Source organism: Balaenoptera ricei, chromosome 14, assembly GCF_028023285.1.
Source record: "Balaenoptera ricei isolate mBalRic1 chromosome 14, mBalRic1.hap2, whole genome shotgun sequence".
In the NCBI taxonomy this organism is placed as follows: domain Eukaryota; kingdom Metazoa; phylum Chordata; class Mammalia; order Artiodactyla; family Balaenopteridae; genus Balaenoptera; species Balaenoptera ricei.
Genome location: NC_082652.1, coordinates 24,670,699 through 24,691,785, shown reverse-complemented (window position 1 = coordinate 24,691,785; position 21,087 = coordinate 24,670,699). Strand labels below are relative to the sequence as shown.

General features: G+C 45.0%; 1 protein-coding gene across 1 annotated transcript in view; it reads left to right on the top strand.

The window, feature by feature from the left end:
• SEZ6L (seizure related 6 homolog like) overlaps window positions 1-21,087 on the top strand; it is an 82,972-nt gene that overhangs the window by 43,504 nt on the left and 18,381 nt on the right. Inside the window, exons 10-12 of the mRNA XM_059895248.1 lie at window positions 4,146-4,342; window positions 10,491-10,685; window positions 13,413-13,604. Coding sequence (XP_059751231.1) covers window positions 4,146-4,342; window positions 10,491-10,685; window positions 13,413-13,604 — 584 coding nt within the window. The remainder of the gene's footprint in view (window positions 1-4,145; window positions 4,343-10,490; window positions 10,686-13,412; window positions 13,605-21,087) is intronic.

Genomic DNA, 21,087 nt, shown 5'->3' with positions numbered 1-21,087 from the left:
TCTAGACCTAGGAAACATCCCCATTCTTATCAATGATAGGTAGCTCACTCCCAACACCCCCCTTTCTCCCTTTGCTCTGCCCCCAGGTAGGCAGGCAGCTCCAGGCTGATTTTTCTCATTACTCTTTTCTTGGTGAACATCAAATGCAATCACTGTCAAGCCACCAAGAGTTTCTTTGAAGCCCTCTTCACCAGATGAGGGTGATACACCTTCTCCCCTCCCTATGGTTCCCCTCCCACAGTGACCTGCCCCTTAAGGCAGCCTTTCCTGCAAGCCTCTTTGATGGCCCAATGAATTCCTTGCCTTCATTAAGCTAGAAGTGGGTGAAGGTCTCAGATTGAAAGAGCTGCATAGACGGTGGTAGCAGATGCCATTGGTGTCTTATCCAAGCCCTGTAGCCCTTGCCACTGTGTACTCATGATGGCTTCCTACTGCAACCCTCTTCACCTGAAGGCTTTCTCTGGTACCACGTGGGCAAGTCAGAAGTGCTGGAGATTTAGTACCCCTTGTAGCAGCCTTCAGCCAATGAGGGATGGGAGCTGGAAGATAAATACCCCAGCTCCCTCTCCCCCAAGGTATGTTCTGCACCATCTCTCACAGCTCCTGCAGGATTGAGCCCACTGCCCACAGTGGAACTTGCCCATCTATGCACCATGTTTTGGCTCATTCCCTTCCTTCTGTGTCACTTCCCCACCGCTGCTGCCTGGGGTGGCCTCCCAGATAAGCCAGACTCCAAGAGACACTCACATCTTTGATCAGGCTCAGCTTCTGGAGAACCCAGTCTTTTTTTTTTTTTTTTTATAAATTTATTTATTTATTTTTGGCTACATTGGGTCTTCGTTCCTGTGTGCGGGCTTTCTCTAGTTGCGGCGAGCGGGGGCTACTCTTCTTGCAGTGCGCGGGCTTCTCGTTGCAGTGGCTTCTCTTGTTGTGGAGCACGGGCTTTAGGCGCACAGGCTTCAGTAGTTGTGGCACGCGTGCTCTAGAGCGCAGGCTCAGTAATTGTGGCTCACGGGCCTAGTTGCTCCGCGGCATGTGGGATCTTCCCAGACCAGGGCTCGAACCCTTGTCCACTGCATTGGCAAGCGGATTCTTAACCACTGAGCCACCAGGGAAGTCCTGAGAACCCAGTCTTAAACAACGGCCATGTCTATCCCTTTAGAAAGTAGGAATGCTTAGTCCCTGTTGGCTTATTCTTAGCTTAGGGGACTTTGAAATTCCAGGATGACAGGAGAAGTTGCATTTAATAGTTTGTTGCACAGTTTACAAAATGCATTCACATAAATAAGGGTTTCTCCGCCTTAGCACTGTTGACATTTTGGACCAGATAATTGTGGTCCAAATTCTTTATTGTGGGGGAAGGCTATCTTGTGCATTGTAGGATGTTTAACAGTCTCCCTGACATGGACTCACCAGTGGCATACCTACCCCGCCCCCACTGGGACAACCATGTCTCTAGACATGGCCAACTGTCTCCAAGGGGCAAAACCACCTTTAGCTGAGAATCACAGACATAAGCCATCTGATGTCATTTGGTGTAAATGGCAATCCAAAAAGAGAATGATGGTGATGGTGATGGTGGTGGTGGTGGTGGTGATGGTGACAGTGATAGTGATGGTGATGGTGGTGGTGGTGATGATGGTGGTGATGCACGTAGTAACATTACAACATGACATAACATTCGAATGACTTGACCAGACTTGCTCAGGTGGTATCAGTGAACCTAGAGTCTGATCCCAGATCTTCTGCCTGCCTTACCTCACTCTGAAAGCCCATGACATAGACTGGAAATATTAAGCCCTGTTCACAGACAAGGAACTTCAGAGAAAACACATGCCCTCCATGAAAGTGTCAAACCAAGAATGAAACCAGAGCTTTCTGATTTCCAAGGCTGTGTGCTCTTTCCAGAGCACTGCTCCTTCCTGTTTTAGAAAGAACAGAGAGTTGTGCTAGGGTTTTCAGATGAAAGCTGTTTGCACCCTTGAAGATGCTTCTACTGCATTGAGATCATTGAAATGAATGATAGAATAAAGCCACGTTGTGCTCTGTCTGCAATCCACTGTTACCAGCAGATCGGCTGTGAAGTTGGCTTATGGAATAAATATCTGCCGTCTACCACATTCACACTAGCCTAATTCAGCACTTCCATGAGCTATTGATGTTTTCATGGTACTTAGAGTTAAGAGGCTCTTCCATAGTTCAAAAACTGACATCAACCCTACTGTTTCTGTTGTCATATAGGGTCTCCAGCAGACTCTTTCATAGCATAGCATTTATTGAGCACCTACTGTGTGCAAGAGAAGGTGACGACCCCAGAATGTCAATGTAATAGGGGTTTAGAGGCTGTCGCCTGGTTGTAAACTGGCAGGGAGTAGGCGGAGTCTCGGAGCTTAGTCTGGAAGTCCTGTGTGCAAAGCAAGCGCACAGCTTTTGTTAGGAGAGGATGTTTGGGGGTGGTGCCGGGGAAGCTGATGGAGGTTATGGGGGCAATTAGAATCTCCCCAAGCCACCTGTTGGGACAACTTGACATGAGGAATTATGGTGGATAAAATATGTCCCCTGCCCTCTGGAAACAGACCTTCAGCAGTGTGCCTTGTGTTTCTGTTGCTTTGTTCTTACTACTTGAAGCACCAACAACATGGGTGGTTTCCACATCTCCTCCCTGCTCCTGGAGTGGCAGCAAACACCGCCCTTGGGCAGTGGATGAAGCGGGGGGCGTGGGGGGTGTGGGAGGGGGTTGTGGTTCTGCATCAGTTCCTGGAACGCCTCTCCTCTGGCAGTGAATTGCTCAGTCAGGATGCTCCTGTTTAAAATCCTTTACTGTCTCCCATCCCCAGCAAGCTGACATCCAGGTGACCTAAACTTGTCTCTCTAAATCCTTCATGGTCTGACTCCTGCTTCCATGTCTATACCCAAAGCCAGGCACACTGACCACCAGGGAAGTTCCTTCAGGAGTTGTGACCCCTCTCCCTTCTTCCCTCTGCCTCAGGCACTGCCCTCTCCCCCCACCTCCTGTTTATCTGCCTAGTGGTCCCCTTCTCTTTCTTGAGGATCACCTCCTCCAGGGAGGCCTCTCTGATGCCCCCCATCTGAGTTAGACACACTTCTCTGCACCTACCTTGACTGTAACTCCTACCACTATCCCTGGCTTTCTCGTCTAAACAGAGCACTGCTCTGTGACTCCTCGTGTCCTCTGAGCACAGCACGGTGCCTGGCACATAGTAGGTGCTTGGAAATATTAGGGAGGGGATACAAGTAAAGGAGAATGACATAAGAGAAAAAGGGAAGAAAGAGAGAAGTGGAGAAGAAGAAAGGAAGGAAAGAGGCATGAGTTAATATCTGTCCGTGATTGATGCAGCCGAAGTTGAATTGTCTGGCGTTCCTACAATCACAGATCAATTTTATCCAGCACACCTAACATAGCACAGGTTTCTTTGCCGTACTGAAGTGCTTTCTGGATTATTAACTGTCCATCGCTGTCCAAATATTTAGTGTCAAGGTACTCAATTGTGTTTGGGTCTTTAAAAATGTGTCATCCTGTGATGCTATGAATAGTGATGGCAGGTTGGAGCATATTTCATGAATAAGGTGCCTCCATCCCGTTCTCTGTTCCGTCCCCTAAACGTAATAGATTAGCTGGTTGATTTTGAGGAATTTGCCAGCGATGAGTGGAAGGATCATTTTACCTTATATAAGAATGCAAGTTATCATTAGCAAGCAGTCAGCTTGCTCTGCATCACAGAAAAATGGAAGACCCATGTCACACCCCCAGCAGGTGGCTCAATGCCCAGCACTTAGTTTCACCCAGGAAAAAATGTTGTTAATGACGGGGATATTGAAGGCAATTCTACAGACAATGCAGCACTTGACTCTGCAGTGAACTCCACGCCGGGAAGGTCATTTCATGAATGAGTCTTCAAAAGCCCAGTCCATCCACAGATCTGTGTGCGATGCTTTTAGGAAGGATCAGCACATCCTGTTCACAGGTTCCGTCTATGCCTTCCTCACCCCCAGTTCCTAGCTTGGGATCTGACACATAGTATATCTCAAGAAAATGAGTGCTGCTTGAAAAAAGAAATCAAAGCCTTGTTGAATGCCTGTAACTTGGCTTCACAACACCCCTCCTCTTCTCTCTGTCCCCCAAGCCTGAACCTAAGCAACAGCGACATCCTGACCATCTACGACGGTGATGAGGTCATGCCCCACATCTTGGGGCAGTACCTTGGAAACAGCGGACCCCAGAAGCTGTACTCGTCCACGCCGGACCTAACCATCCAGTTCCACTCGGACCCTGCCGGGCTCATCTTTGGGAAGGGCCAGGGATTCATCATGAACTACATAGGTAAGTATCCTAGCCAGTCACTTTTTCTCCTTGGGTTTAGGTGCAAGTTAAGACAATTTCTTCTAGATATGTCTTTTGGGGGGGGGGGTTATGCTACATGGGTTTTTTAATATATTGACACGGTAAATCATTTTTTTAAGAGGTTGGTCTCTCTAGTCGGAAGGACCAGGGTTCAAATCTTAGTATTATCATTGATGACTGTGTGACCTTGGGCAAGTCACTTAACCTCTCTGAGCCTCTTTTTTGTCATCTGTAAAATGGAAATAGTGATACCTCCTCCACAGGGTTGATATCAGGACTTAGTAGATAATGTCTCATAACTTTAAGATTCATCATTTTTCATTTGCAATCAGCTGTGACTTTATATCGTCAACACACTCTTCATATTTGCAACTCCTCAAAGCATTACCTATGCCATCTTGCCTGAACTGAAGCTTGGCTCTCCCCTAAGGACTCTTCTTCTCCTGCGGCCCCATCCAACCAAGACAGCCCTTTCTCTCCTACCTCTCATACTTTATTTTTTTTAATTTTTAGTGGAGTATAGTTGATTTACAATGTTATATTAGTTTCAGGTGTACAGCAAAGTGAATTAGTTACACATATACATATATCCACTCTTTTTTAGATTCCTTTCCCATATAGGCCATTACAGAGTACTGAGTAGAATTCCCTGTGCTATATAGTAGGTCCTTATTAGTTATCAATTTTATATATAGTAGTGTGTATATGTCAATACCAATCTCCAATTTATCCCTTCCCCCCTTCCCCCTGGTAACCATAAGTTTGTTTTCTACATCTGTAACTCTATTTCTGTTTTGTAGATAAGTTCATTTGTACCCTTTTTTTAGATTCCACATATAAGCAACATCATGTGATATTTGTCTTTCTGTGTCTGACTTACTTCATTCCATATGACAGTCTCTAGGTCCAGCCATGTTGCTGCAAATGGCATTATTTCATTCTTTTTTATGGCTGAGTAATATTCCATTGTATATAGGTACCACATCTTCTTTATCCATTCCTCTCTTGAGGGACAGTTAGGTTGCTTCCACATCTTGGCTATTGTAAATAGTGCAGCTATTGGCGTTGGGGTGCACGTATCTTTTTGAATTATGATTTTCTCCAGATATATGCCCAGGAGTGGTATTACTGGATCATATGGTAGCTCTATTTTTAGTTTTTTAAGGAACCTCCATACTATTCTCCCATACTTTAGATTCTTTCTTGCTGCTCAATGTGTCTTCCAAACCTTTTCTCTTCCCATCATCTTTAAAAAAAATCCTGCTATAAAGTTCAAACTAAGTTCACACGTGAACATCCAGTACCCCCTTCTTAATTATTTCACCCACCCACACCCTTCCCTCCTCACTCCCCACCGTGAAGCTCCCCCTTATTCATTCCTGGCTCCATCCCCCTCCTCTGCTCAAGCTTTAAACCATGGAGGGTCCCATCCTGGACCCTGTCCTGCCTTCTATCTGAGTGCTGTCATCCAGGCCCATGGTTTTAAACAATGCTTATCTATATTCCATTGACCCCTAGTTTGTACCTACAGCCTTGACCCCTCCCGTGAACTCCAGATCTCTCCAGCTCCCTGCTCACCGCGCTCTTGCATGTCTCATTGGCAGCTCAGGTTTAGCATGGACAGAACAGAACGACCTCTTTGCCTCCCCGCTCTCACCACCACTCACTGCGCCTCCTGCTGTCTGCCCATCCCAGGAGGCGGGACCACAGCTCTCCTGGTTTCTCAGGCTGCTTCCCCTGTATCCAGTCCATCCTCCCAACTCTCCTGCCACAGTATATCTCAGATCCAAGTACTCTTCTCCATCTATCCACGTCCCCCACCCTAGTCCAAGCTGCTATCCTCGCCAGCGGTCAGGGGACCAGAATACTGTGAAGTCCCACTGATCCCAGCCCTGGAAGGGACTTGAACTGACAGTGTCTGGTCCAGCCCTGTCTTGTCACAGCACAAGAAGCCCTGGACCACCAGGGATGAGGGACTTGATCATCAGGGGCGGACCTGGGGCTCACACCCAGGCTTCCTGGCTCCCAGCTCTTAGGGTTTCTCTACCCCCAATATTTTTGGCAACAGCAGAGAACCTGGGAGACACAAAGAGGTAGAGAAGACCTAACTTCTTTTGGCATCCAAGATGGTGGGTGCTTGCTTCCTGAGGATTTCAATGGGCAGGATTCAGCCAGCAGTTAGGGGACTTGCTTGCACCCCCCAGGGAAGAGGTTGACATCTTGATTTCCAAGATGGAACCGGGAAAAGGAGAACTGAGCCTGCCAAGTCTCTCTGCCACCACCAAAGACCCTGGCTTGAGCACGATTCCGTGTCTTTGGTTCTTCCCCTTGGCTTGAAGATTTGCCCATCTCTAGCTAATACAAAGTGTTCTCTTTGTATCTCCTCCTGCCTCCAGAATACAAGCTAGTTCCCTGACCATTGGCTGTCTCAAGGAGCCTCATGCATATGAAAATAAGTCCCTTGCTTTTTTTTATTTCCAGCTGGTAGACACTTCCCATCCCCACTCTGCTCTGCAGGTGCCTCTCAGAGAAGCAATCACAAGTATTGATCTTTTTTTTTATGTTTCTCGGGGGCCTTTTTACCCTTGATTGCGACGCTAGGTATTTTCAGAGTGTTACTGCTGCCATTTTCCATACGTTCTTTACTGGGTGATGCCCTGGGCAGAGGCTGTCCAGGCAACGTGCCCTCCAGAGTCAGCTGCCTTTGAAGGGAAAGTTTCTGGTGACTTGGCTTCAGTCTGTCTCCTTAGACCTTTCTTCCTCGCCTCCCTCCCTACTGGAAGATGAGGTCATAGTTTTGCTCATTTGTCTTCTCTGGTGCCCGAGTCAGTCTTGCAAAACTACATTCAGCTTGATGGCAGAAGTATGACTCTATCCAAGGCTGCCCAAGGTTGACCAGAAAGCCTGGCCATTGTTCAGTTTGGCAATATTTTGAAGAGGAGGTGCTCTTGTTAATTGAAGCTGAAACTTAGATTCGTGTGACAATTTGCGGTTGGCAAGCACTCTTACATACATTATTTTATTTCATCTTCAAACGCATTATCTCCATTTTCCAGAGAGTTTGGTTCACAAACTTTCATGCTAGGCCCTGTCTTAGGCATCAGGATACAGGAATGAATAGAATTCTCTCCCTGCCCTTGAGCCAGTTAGTGAAAATGGAAGAGTCCCATTAACAGACAATATCAGGATCATATGCTGATGAGCACAGGATTCCAGAGAGTGCTTCCCAGGGGTACACAGCCTGGCTAATATGGGTGACACAAAAAGAGAGAACAGCTCAACTTTTTGCTTATTTCTCTTAAAGAAACACAGGTAAATTTCACAGAGAAGGAAAGTGGGCCTCTGTATTTAATTTTGAAGTCAGTCAATTGCCCGTGACTACCTGGGTTGAAGACCATGTTGTTTTCAGAGGAGGCCATGCCTGAAGTCGGTGGAAAAGAATGCCATGATTGATTAGTGATGTCTGTCATGGGCATGGGAGAGGTATTTGCTACCCTGGGTCTAGATTTAACCAGACACAGATGCAACTCCCATCCAGTAGAGGGATCAGATGGAAGGGTTGGGGGTTTCTGTTGTCATCTAGAGAATTCGTTTTTTCTTTTTTGGCTGCGTTGGGTCTTCGTTGCTGCGTACGGGCTTTCTCTAGTTGCGGCAAGTGGGGGCTACTCTTTGTTGCGGTGCGTGGGCTTCTTATTGTGGTGGCTTCTCCTGTGCTGGAGCATGGGCTCTAGGCACACGGGCTTCAGTAGTTGTGGCTTGTGGGCTCTAGAGCGCAGGCTCAGTAGCTGTGGCGCACAGGCTTAATTGCTCCGCGGCACGTGGGATCTTCCTGGACCCGGACTCAAACCCGTGTCCCCTGCATTGGCAGGTGGATTCTTAACCACTGCACCACCAGGGAAGCCCCTCATCTAGAGAATATTGAAGCTCCTACACTGATCTCAAGGCCTGACCCCAGCTCTGGAAAGTGGCCGAGGCTTTTCTGCTCTGGCTGCTGTCAGAACCTTCCATAGGAACACTGGGCCTACATGGTTCTGACTTCCCATAATTCTCCTTTGCACAGACAGAAGCAAAGACCCATTCTTCTCACTGCTTCTTATGTTTTGCTGTTGTCTGTGGTCAAGTACATGGGAGGGAAAGGAATTAAAAAGCAGAGATAAGTAAGCAGTGTTTTTCAAAGAGATATTGGTCACTTGTATGTTTATTCCTCTAATCCCAGGATAATAAATAAGTTCCCTATTGTAGGTCAACTCCAATCAAATGACAGTGGCTCCCTGGAATGTTGTGTTGAGAAGGATTGGGAGGTTTCAGCTTGATTCAAAGAAAGAGATTGCTATGGTTGATTAGTGATGTCTGCCATGAGCATAAGACTGGGAAGTGGTGGTATGTATTCAGTACATTTAGGTATTTCTTTTGCCCAAAAATTGGACCATGGTGCTGATCTTGACTGTGAGCATGGAACCATGACTTCAGATCTCTATATTCCTGGTGCCTGGCACATAGTAGGCACTCACAACATCTTAGTCAAACAAATCAATGAATCCATATAACTTGTCTTAGTGTTATTCTCGTGTCCTGCACATTAATTAGTTTTCATCTTGCCTCTAGGGATAGACAGGGTCATGATTCTTGTCTCCATTCTCTGATTGAGGACAGTGAGGCCCAGAGACGTTTATTGACGTGACTGGAGTCACACAGCTTCTAAAATAAAGAGGATTAGAAGGGAAGTTCTCTGACTCCTGGGCCAGTTTTCTCATTCTAAGCAAAGTTAACAAGGGTTCAGAGGAACAGATAATTCCAGAAGCTCTGCCTAGGGTGTTTGGTGAACATGCAGATTCCTGAATCTCTGGGGGTAGAGTCTGGGAACTGAAGAACAGAAGGTTAAGTGACTTAGCCGAAACCACCCAGTTAGTAGACGGTGGGGCCAATGTTTGAATCAAGGCTCTGCTGCATCGTGGCAGCCGCTGAGAATGACAAATGTGATGAATGCTACGGAGGAGATGGGAGGACCCATGGAAATGTGTAGCCATGCCGGCTCATCTTGAAAAGTCAGACAAGCAAACCTTTCTCAGTCCCAAAGCATTTGGCACAAGGCAGACCACATTTCCAGTATTTGCCCCCATTTCTCCTCTTTCATCCAGAGTTTGAACATTTGCAGCTGTGTCCCAAATCCCGGGCTTGGCTGATTTTTCAAAGGCCTAAAAATAGAGGCTCCTGTTCCCCACCAAGCAGTTCTAGAAGCCATTTCCCACTCCCCTTCCTCTTGCAGACACCCAGGAGATCTCCTTCCCCCAAATAAAATCATGATGAAATCCCAGGAAAAGCCATTGCTTGTTTCTCAAAATGACTTTCCTGCAGACAGTAGAGGTGCTTTGCTTTCCCCAGAAGCACATAAGAGCTGCAAATTAATTACATGGCATAATTAGCTCTCTTCTCAAAATCTGTGCAGTGGGCACTTGGAAGCGAGAGTGATAATAGTGAGCTTTGGATTGCTACCTTAGTAACAAAGGTTTGCAGGAGGAAAACAATTATTCCAGAGGAAGATTCTGTGACGATAAGCTGTGTGTAGCATCTTCTGGAGTGTGGTTAATGTTCAGTGATGGTAGGCAACGGGATTTGAAGAATGCAACCAATAATTATTTCTATCTTAATAGTTATGTGTTTATCTTAGTCTGCATTACAAAAATGTATGTGACTAATCCATCAAACCCATAGATTTATGGACATTCTTAGGACAAGGCTGAGTATAGTAGCAACCTATTGCTATGTAACAGATGACCCCCCAAAATTAGCAGTAAACATTTACTATCTCACAGTTTCTGTGAGTCAGGAATTCAGGAGTTAATACTGGGTGGTCCTGATTTGGGGCCTGTCATGAGGTTATAGTCAAGATATCAGCTGGGGCTGCAGTCTTCTGATGGCTTGGCTGGAGGTTCCACATCCAAAATGGGAAGAAATCATTGTAAAATCCCCCTAGAGAAGAGTTCTTGCAGGTTAAGAGATTTCAGAAGTTGTGTTGCTTACTTCTGGGGGCTTTTTCTTCTATTTGCTCTTCCCTCTGACATTCATAAAAGGAACCCCCAACAACAAGGCCACCTCCCCATCTAAGGATGATGTTTTTATTTTAAAGAGGTGTCAAGGAACGACTCCTGCTCAGATTTGCCCGAGATCCAGAATGGTTGGAAAACCACTTCTCATACGGAGCTCGTGAGGGGAGCCAGAATCACCTACCAGTGTGACCCCGGCTATGACATCGTGGGGAGCGACACCCTCACCTGCCAGTGGGACCTCAGCTGGAGCAGCGATCCCCCATTTTGTGAGAAAAGTAAGAGTAGTCTTGTTGTTTTCCTCTAGGTCATTGGAAGGACCTAGAAAATCCCTCCCATGGAGTATTTCTTGCATGGATGCAGAGGAGCTATTCCGGGTAGAATCTGGCCTCTCTTCTACTCCACCAGCTCAGCGGTGCCGTTCACCCATGTCATTCTGTAGCCCAAGGGCAGGGATCTCAGACTCAGGTGGTTTCAAAAGCCTGGCAGATAATGGAAATAAGTAAAGCAGGCTGGGTGTGAGACATTAGGGAATGGTGTGGACTGCGGTCAACAGGAATATATGTAGCCTGTGTAAAAACATCATTCAAATTCAAGTCGTTAAAATACCTGCAGCAGCCAAGCAAAACAAATCTAAGTTGACCCTTGGAGCCCCAGTTCAAAACCCCTATGGTAGGTAGCCAACTTTTTTTTTTTTAAGGCACGTTTTATTTTTTCAACATTTCCAAAATGGAAATAGTTTGATCGATGATAATTTTTTAAAAGAAGTAGCTTGAATTTTCTGACAATGCCTTAGTGAAGGTATCTAGAGAAACAAGAAAACTTCTCCTTGTTTCTAAACCTTCAGTGGTCTTTCTCTTGCATTTACATTGAAGTAGACACTGGTAGGTAGCTGACTTTATCCAGACAGCATCCAGCCCAGTCTCCTGGTTCCTTCTGCCTGCTTGCCTGAGTGCAGGCCAAGTGTGTCTAGTGATAGCTGAGTTTAGCATCTTGAAGAGGGGTAGTGACAGGAAGTGCCTCTAATGGTTTCTACCCTGATGTCTTAGTATGGGGGGGGGGGGGGGCGGGGGGAGCTAAATTTGGCCTCTCCCCTCATCCATTTGCTTCCCACCTCCTACATAAAGCTCTAGTCTGCAACCTTCTTCCTGGGAATCCTTGGATCCTTGGTGATACTTTGGTAGATCTGTTCAGCATGACTTAAATCACCAGTTGCCCAAGAAGAAATATTAAGTGCAGCAGAGAAAGAGGCTGTCAGGGAAGGAAAGCATGGGGGGGACTACATACAATTCCTGTCATAAGCATTCCAACATCAAGGAAAATTATAATGGTGGGAAACATGAAAGAACTCCTAAAGATTCATAAAACCAGCTACACAAACACATTGATTTGTTATGCAACAGAATGTGGGGTGTGTGTATGTGTGTGGATTGTGATAGAAAATAAAAATGGACAGTGAGATGTGCAATTAAGAGAGATCCATCACGAACCCACCAATGCAATCTACATCATCATTATTATTTTTTAAACATTTTTAAGGGCTTGGAGGGGACATAACTAGCTCTCTATGGGGGGGGGGTCCCCTCCCATGCCTCAATTTTTGCCAAGAAAGGGCCCAAAGTAGAGCAAATAAATGTGTATTGGGCCTGTTGTGTGCCTGCATGTTTATGTTCCCAGGCTGGGTGCCACACTCACTCTGCGTTCAAGACACAGACCCACCAAAGTGCTTCTCTTCTAGTGAAATGAGAGCAGAAGAACCTCCTAGAACAATGGGGTCCCACCTAGAAGTCCCTGAATGTTATAACCACCTTTCATTGGTTAAGCTCCACTCTTGACATTAAAAGATGTAAATATATAACTATATCTTAAAATTGTGCCAGTAACAAATATGGTAATCAAGTGGTAGTAAAATAATGAGGTAGAAAGTGAAAAATCCCTTATGATCTGCTCTCTAGCAATGAGGCCACTCTCAAAAGTTTATTCTGTTTTATTCCAATTGCATATGTATGTATGTGTCTGTTACACACATACGTAAATATGTATGTGTGTGTGTATTGTGTATGTTGAGATATATATGGATACACATATAGAAATAGCTGCAGATATATTTTACCATAATAGGCATCAATTTCTAGAAACTGCCTTGCAACAGCTTTTTTCTTCAACTCAGAAATAGACATCTTTTCATATCACACACGTGATCTACTTCATTCCTTTTTATTTTTATTTTTGCAGCACAATGAGAAATAGGTTTTATTTAGTCTTAAGATGTTTCCTTTCTGCATAAATATTAACAATAGTGTATCATGAGTCACAGTGCAAAATTTACATTACAGTTGTCAATTTAAAACTCAGTTTCTCTCTTTTCCATACTTCATTCCTTTTTAATTGGTTTATTCTTTTCCTTTTATCTGTATTGACTTTTTAACTTAAAAGTAATGGACACTCAGGACTTCCCTAGCAGTCCGGTGGTTAGGACTCCGCGCTTTCACTGCCCTGGGCCCGGGATTCAATCCCTGGTCGGGGACCTAAGATCCCACAAGCGACACAGTGAGGCCAAATAAATGAATGAGTGAATGAATGAATGAATGGAATGGATGCTTATTTTCCTGTAGTTAAATACTACAAAGGAAGCAGTGAGAAAGAGCACTTTGTTCTCATTAGTGGTCGGTCAGGATTTCATGGAATGGTTGTTGCATGATATTTAACTCCTTTTCTGTTAAAGGATTGCTATTTAACTATTACAAATATAATATTATTATGTGCAATGTGCAGCCTTGTATATGGGTCTTTGGGCCCTGATGCAAACATTTCTTTGGGCAAATTCCTAAAAGTGAAATTAAATTCAAGTCTCTGTTGTCCTGGCCTGTTCTCCAGCCGCATGCAGTGTCTTTCAAACAGGGAAAGAACTAAGTGAGGAAACGTTCTAGATCATTCTGTAGTTCTCAGCAAACCAGTGGTCATCAGGCCCTAACACCCGCCTGGTTTGATTTCATCTCGTGTAGTTATGTACTGCACCGATCCCGGGGAAGTAGACCACTCGACCCGCTTGATTTCGGACCCCGTGCTGCTGGTGGGCACCACCATCCAGTACACCTGCAACACGGGCTTCGTGCTGGAAGGGAGCTCCCTCCTGACCTGCTACAGCCGTGAAACCGGCACGCCCATCTGGACCTCTCGCCTGCCCCACTGTGTGTGTGAGTCCTCCTTATTGGCTTGAGCCTCCGGGGTGCATCTGGGGGTTGGCTTCTTCCTATTCCTGGTGGAGGGCTGGGCTGCTAGGAGGCGGTCCCCACTCTTGGGAGCATTTGTTATCACTGTCCCCCAACAGCAGCTAACAGGGACTGAGGGCATGGCTACTCTAACATTTACGGTAAGTTCATCAGGCACTGTGCTGAGTCCTTTACCAGATTTCCCTCTCTTCTCCCTTGGGTAGCTTCGTGAGCATGGCAGTACTGTCTCCATCTTCCGAAGAGGATACTAAGGTTCAAAGAGGTGAAATCATTGCCCCAGGTCACACAGCTAGTTAGTTAAGAAGGAGGCCAGAGGCAAACCCAGGCCTGCCTGACTCTAAGCGATTAAAATTGAGCAGTCCGCAGGGCAGTAAATAGAGTGATTTAGACTCTCTTTGACCTCCTCTATGGAGCCGTCAAAGCAAACGTTTGGTTAAAAAAACACTTTGGGGGTTTCCCTACCATAAAAACTCAGAAAAAGGCTTCCAAGGTCACTCTGAGAATGGAAGAGTAACTGCATATTCTCACCAGGCAGAGGAGGTGGAGAGCAGGGGTCTGGGGTGGGGGTCTCAGCCTTGATGGCGCATGGGAATCATCTAGGATGTTTTAAAACGCCCTGGAGATTCGGATGCAATTGGTCTGAGGTGTAGCATGAGTTTCAAAAGCTCCCCAAGGTTTCTGATGTGCTGACAGGGATCGGACCCATTGCTTAAGAAAAGCGTGAGGCTCTGCAGAAGGAACAAAGCCTCACGCAATTCCTGGGGTTTAGAGATGTCAGCTGCACTGCTATTTTATGAGTGTGTTTTGAAGAGATCCATTAAGGGCACAGCCAGCCCAAGCTCCCAGAGCTGCACTGATGTCTCGATAGTGCTGGGGAATCAGACTTTAAACAACAACAAAAAAATAGATGTTTATTGTATGTTTATGTTAATTGTAAACTACATCTTATGTGATGAACAGAGTGTAACTTAAGGACGTGGCTCTCTCCTGAAGTAGCTGTGTTTTGTCACTTCTCACAAGTATCAAAACAGGCTTTGTGGAGTTTTTTCATGACCACAAACAAGCAGCCCTGCCATTTAGATGGACAAAAGCATTCACTGTTTGGAAGACAATTGGAAAGCAAGAAAATCCTTGTCCTTTTCCATTGGATAAACAGATACAGGCAGACCTCAGAGATACTGTGGGTTCAGTTCCAGACCACCACAATAAAAGAAAATATTGCAATAAAGCAAAATTTTGGGGTTCCCAGTGCATATAAAAGTTACGTTTAGCCTATACTGTAATCTATTAAGTGTGCTATAGCATTACGTCTTAAAAAAAAAATGTATGTACCTTAATTTTAAAAGACTTTATTGCTAAAAAAAAATGCTAACCCTCACCTGACCACGCAGGGTTGCCACAAACCTTCAATTTGTAAAAAAAAAAAAACAAAAACAAAAAACACAGTATCTATGAAGCGCAGTAAAGCAACGCGCAATAAAGCAAGGTATGCCTGTACTTATTGAGCACTTATTGTATGCCAGGCACCATTCTGAGCCGTCACACGCATTAATTCACATTCACATAATTAATTAATAACAGAGATGTTCGTTGCTTCTGATAAAGAACAGAGCATGGTCAAATTCAAACTCTAGGGAGACCTTCCTCTCTTTCTATTCATGAGGCAGCCAAGGCCAGGGTCCCCTGTGCTAGTCCATAAATTCAGCTTTCTCAGCCCACGAAAGGGATTTATCACACAGACCCAAATAAATGAAAAATTTAAGTGCACATCATCTACTTCATAAATTTTCCTTAATTGACATCTGATTCCTTTATTAGAGGAAGATTTATGTTTCTGGGTTCCCATTTTCTCTTCTCAAAAAGGGGGAAGGTGTGGTAAGAACACAACATGAAATGGACCCTTTTAGCAAATCCTTAAGTGTATAATGGAGTATCATTAACTCAAAGGCATGGTGTTGTACAGCAGATCTTTAGAACTTACTTACCTTGCATAATGGGAACTTTATGCCTGTTGATAAGCAATTTCCCCGTTTCCCCTTCCTCCAGCCCCAGGCAGCCACCATTTCGCTCTCTGGTTCTATGAATTTGACCTTTTTTTAAAAGATTTTTTTATTGAAGCATAGTTGATTTCCAATGTTGAGTTAATTACTGCTATACAGCAAAGTGATTCAGTTATACATATATATACAGTCTTTTTTTTATACTCTTTTCCATTACTGTTTATCATAGGCTATTGAACCTGGTGGTCTGTGCCATCCAGTAGGACCTTGCTCCTTATCCACTCCATATATAAAAGCCTACATCTGCTGACCCCAGCCTCCCACCCCATCCCTCCCCAACCCCCTTGGCAACCACCAGTCTGTTCTCTATGTCCATGAGTCTGTTTCTGTTTCACAGATAGGTTCATTTGTGTCATATTTTAGATTCCACGTATACATGATATCATATGGTATTTGTCTTTCTCTTTCTGACTTACTTCACTTTGCACGATAATCTCTAGTTGCATCTATGATGCCCCAAATGGCATTATTTCATTCTGTTTTATGGCTGAGTAGTACTCCATTGTATATATGTACCACATCTTCTTTATCCATTTATCTGTCGATGGACATTTAGGTTGTTTCCATGTCTTGGTTGTTGTGAATAGTGCTGCTATGAACATAAGGGCGCATGTATCTTTTTGGATTATAGTTTTGCCCAGATATATGCCCAGGAGTGGCATTGCTGGATCATATGGTAAGAATTTGACTATTTTTTAAAATAAATTTCCATTTTTAAAAAAATATTTATTTAGGCTGTGCTGGGTCTTAGTTGTGGCACACAGGATCTTTGTTGCAACATGCAGGCTCTTAGTTGTTTCATGTGAGCTCTTAGTTGCAGCATACAGACTTCTTAGTTGTGGCATGCAAACTCTTAGTTGCGGCATGCGGACTTCTTAATTGCAGCATGTGGATTCTTAGTTGAGGTATGCGGACTCTTAGTTGCGGCATGCGTGTGGGATCTAGTTCCCCGACCAGGGATCGAACCCAGGCCCCTGCATTGGGAGCGTGGAGTCTTACCCACTGGACCACCAGGGAAGTCCCTGAATTTGACTATCTTAGATGCATCCTATAAGTAGAACCAGACAGTATTTGTCCTTTTGTGACTGGCTTATTTCACTCAGCATAATGTCCTCAAGGTCCATCCATGTTGTCACATATGGCAGAATTTCCTTCTTTTTCAAAACTGAATGATATTCCATTGTATGTATATACCACGTTTACTGTATCCATTCATCCATCAGTGATGTTTGTTTCCACATCTTGGCTAGTGGAAATAGTGCTGCAATGAACACAGCAGTGCTAAAATCTCTTCAAGATCCTGATTTCAGTTATTTTGGGTAAATACCCAGAAGAGGGATTGCTGGATCATAATGCTTGTTCTATCTTTAATTGTTTGAGGAACCCTCACACTGTTTTCCATAGCGGCTGCACCATTTTGCATTCCCATCAAGGGTTCCCTCTTCTTCATGCCCTCACCAACTCTTGCTGTCTTTTGTTTCTTTGATAATAGCCATCCTACCATGTGTGAGGTGATATCTTATTGTAGTTTTGATTAGCATTTCCCTGATGACCATGACGTTGAGCATCTTTCGTGTACATGTTGGCCATTTGTATATCTTCTTTGGAGAAATGTCTATTCAAGTCCTTTGCCCATTTTTTAATTGGGTTATTTGTTTGTGGACTATTGAGTTGTAGGAGTTCCTTACGTATTTTGGAAATTAACCCCTTATCAGATACATGGTTTGCAAATATGTTCTCTCATTCAGTACATTGAAGATTTCTCTCACTGATTGTTTTCTTTGAAATTGGACCCTTATCTGACACCATACACAAAAATCAACTCAAAATGGTTAAAGACTTAAATGTAAGGCCTGAAACTGTAAAAATTCTAGAAGAAAACATAGGGGAAAAGCTCCCTGACATTGGTCTTGGCAATGATTTCACGGATATGAGACCAAAGGCACAGGCAACAAAAGCAAATACAGACAAGTGGGAATTCATCGCAATAAAAAGCTCTGCACAGAAAAGGAGAGACTTTATTATTCTGTTTGCGCAAGTAACAGGGAATCTTGGACCACACAACCCTGTGTTCCCATCTGCCTTAGTCCTAGAATTTAGTCTGAGTCCTAGAATTTAGTCTGAGTCCTAGAATTTCAGAGCTGAAGGGAATCTGGGAGATAAAATGCAATTGAGGATAACCTTGAGATAAAACACAGCTGCCCTCATTTTACAGATAATAAAAATAGTTGTTATCTATCGAATGTTTAAGACATTTTGCTAAGCATGTTATATGTATTTGTGAACATATATGTATATATGTGTACAGTATGTGTGTATATACATGCACATATACATTAAGGAAACTAAAGCTCAGAGGAAGATACAGATAACAGTAGTTATCATGTGTAAAATACATTGCTAACTAGATTATATATATATGTATTTTTGTGAATGTATATATGTGCACACACACATATATACATGCGTGTGTGGAGGGGGGTATGTAAAGGAAATTGATTCTCAAAGGGAAGTATGACTAAGGTCACAAAACTTCTTTGTGGGCAGAGCTAGGATTCAGATTTAGGGCTCTGATTGCCAAGGCCAGCATCCCTTCCACCAGCCTGGCGCCGCCATCATTTCACCATGGGTGGCAGGGCGCAAACTCACACAGGGCTGTCCCAGTGGAATTGTAGTCTGTGGTCCTCACCCCTTAGCCACCACCACATCCCTTCCCAGTCCCCACACCTTTGGGCCAAGTTCTGACACTGACTGGTTGGTTCCTGTTTGGGGTTTAATTGTGTCCCCCCCACAAACAATGTCGAAGTCCTAACCCCCAGTACCTGTAACCAAGAGGTTTGGGGAAATAGGGTCTTTGCAGATATAATCAAGTTAGGATGAGGTCATACCAGATTATGGTGGGCGTTAATCCAGTGACTGGTGTCCTTACAAAAAGAGGGAAATTTGGACTCACATGGAGACACGGACACAGGCAGAGAGCATTGCGTGATGACAGAGGCAGTGATGGGAGCATTGTACCTGCAAGTCAAGGATGCCAAGAATTGCCAGAGACCACCAGAAGCCAGGGAGAGGCAGGGAAGCATCTTCCTTCCGGAGGTTTCAGAGGGAGCAGGGCCCTGCTGCCTCCTTGATTTCAGGCTTCTAGCCTCCAGAGCTATGAGACAAGGAACGACTGTTGTCCTACGACCCCTGTTTGTGGCAGTTTGTTACAGCAGCCCAGGAAGCAAATACAGCTCCCATTTCCCCTTTAAAATACTGAAAGGTGGAAATATTTTTTTAAAAGAAAGAAAAGGCACGTCACTAATGAGGCACAGCCTCCAAAGACCCTCTGGGCTGCAGCAGCTGCTGGGTTTCCGAGAAGCAGCCCCGCTCCCTCCGGGGCCGCCGCCTTTCCCTAAGATCTGCAGAGCTCTGGTGAGAAGGTGTCCCTGACACCCATGCTAATGAGTTCACGAGTCAAGCTGGGTGTCAGGAGACACGCCATCCTCCTCCCAGATGCCAGGAGAACCCAGCATGGGGTTCCAGCATTGTTCCAGGCAGGTGAGGCTGACGGGAGATGACACACGAGGCAGAAGGATAGTCAGATTCTAGCAAAAAGGTGCCCAGATTGAGGGGGCGGTTGTATCTGGGTTCCGAGAGTATTTTTAACAAGGTTATTGGACATAAAACAGCTTTATTTTTTTTTAAATTTATTTATGTATTTATCTTTGGCTGCGTTCGGTCTTCGTTGCTGCACACGGGCTTTCTCTAGTTGCGGGGAGCAGGGACTACTCTTCGTTGCGGTGCGTGGGCTTCTCATTGCGGTGGCTTCTCTTGTTGCGGAGCACGGGCTCTAGCCAAGTGGGCTTCAGTAAATGTGACACACGGTCTCAGTAGTTGTGGCTAGTGGGCTCTAGAGCGCAGGCTCAGTAGTTGTGGCACACGGGCTTAGTTGCTCCACGGCATGTGGGATCTTCCTGGACCAGGGCTCGAACCTGTGTCGCCTGCATTGGCAGGCGGATTCTTAACCACTGTGCCACCACGGAAGTCCAATAAAACAGCTTTAAAATGTTTCTTCTGCTGAACCAAGGAAACAGCCCTGATTTGATGAGCACCTTGGCTGTGCCCAGCCCTTCCCCAACATTCACACATTTAACCCTCACAAAACTGCATGAATGGTTTGCGTGTCCACTTAAAAGCAGACAGAGAAGGCCCAGAGAGGGTGAGCAGCTTTCCTGAGGTCACACAGCAAGGAAGGGGAAAACCCAGGATTCCAGCTAAAGCCTGCCTAACCCCCAAAGTGTCTTCTTCCTACCTCGTACTCTGCAGCCCTGGTTCCCGGGTGAAGCTCTGGGGCTCTACTGTTGACCAAGACTTTCCACCAACAAGCAAATCGTATAAGCTCTGGACATCTGCAGCCTCTGTTCACAGTCACTTGCCAACACCTCGTTTGGTCCAGCTGGGGCTCAAAGCCATGTCTTTTCACTCCTGGTCCATTTACGCCAGGCCCCTTCAAGAATAGACAGGTCAGGCGTAGGTAGAGGGAAGAGTCTGAAATTTGCTGTCAGACCCACCTCCAGCTCTGCTGGGTGACCTTGGACCAGTAGCTTGCCCTCTCTGGACCTAGGGCCCCCATCTGTGAAAATGGATTACTACTTCCTACCATGCAGGTTTGTTGGATGTAATTCGGTCATTTAACAAGTCCTCTTATCTGCAGGTGCACGCTAGGACAGAGGTTCCCAAACTTTCTCAACTCACAGTATCTTTGGAGTGTCAGGATTGTTTCGTAGATTTCCTAGGCCAGAATACCTAACAATTCTATTTATTAAGCAGTTAGGTCCAAACCACTTAATAAGCAGCTGTATCCTGACAACTTAGGAGCTGCTTGAGAAAGTAATGCACATAAATTGAGAGAAAAGATTGTAAAATTTTTATTTCGTTCTTAAGTAACACTTATTTACAATTACAGTAATAATCCAACTGCTGCTGCGGGAGTGTGTGTGCCTGCTGGGCTCTGCCAAACTTCTCAGACTCTTAGCATCAGACTGGACTCTGCCACCTGCATCTCCTGTTCCACACTGATTTTGTCACAGTTCTTGCTTTTTAGCACAACAACCACAGAAAACCTAGCTTTGCAAAGATGGGGCATCATCAAAAAGAATGTCGCTCCATTGTGAAGCAGTTATACTCCAATAAAGATGTTAAAAAAAGTAAATAAACTGCAATCTATATGCACCCCCCCCCAAAAAAAAAAAAAAGAATGTAGCTCAATCTGATGTTAAAACTCAATCTGATGAACTTTCTCAAGCTAGGAGTTCACATGAGGCTGGAAGATGTCACTGTGTCTCCTCAACATTTTTAAAAAATCTCACAGCACCCCTATGAGTTCATGGTGGCACCCGGGGGCA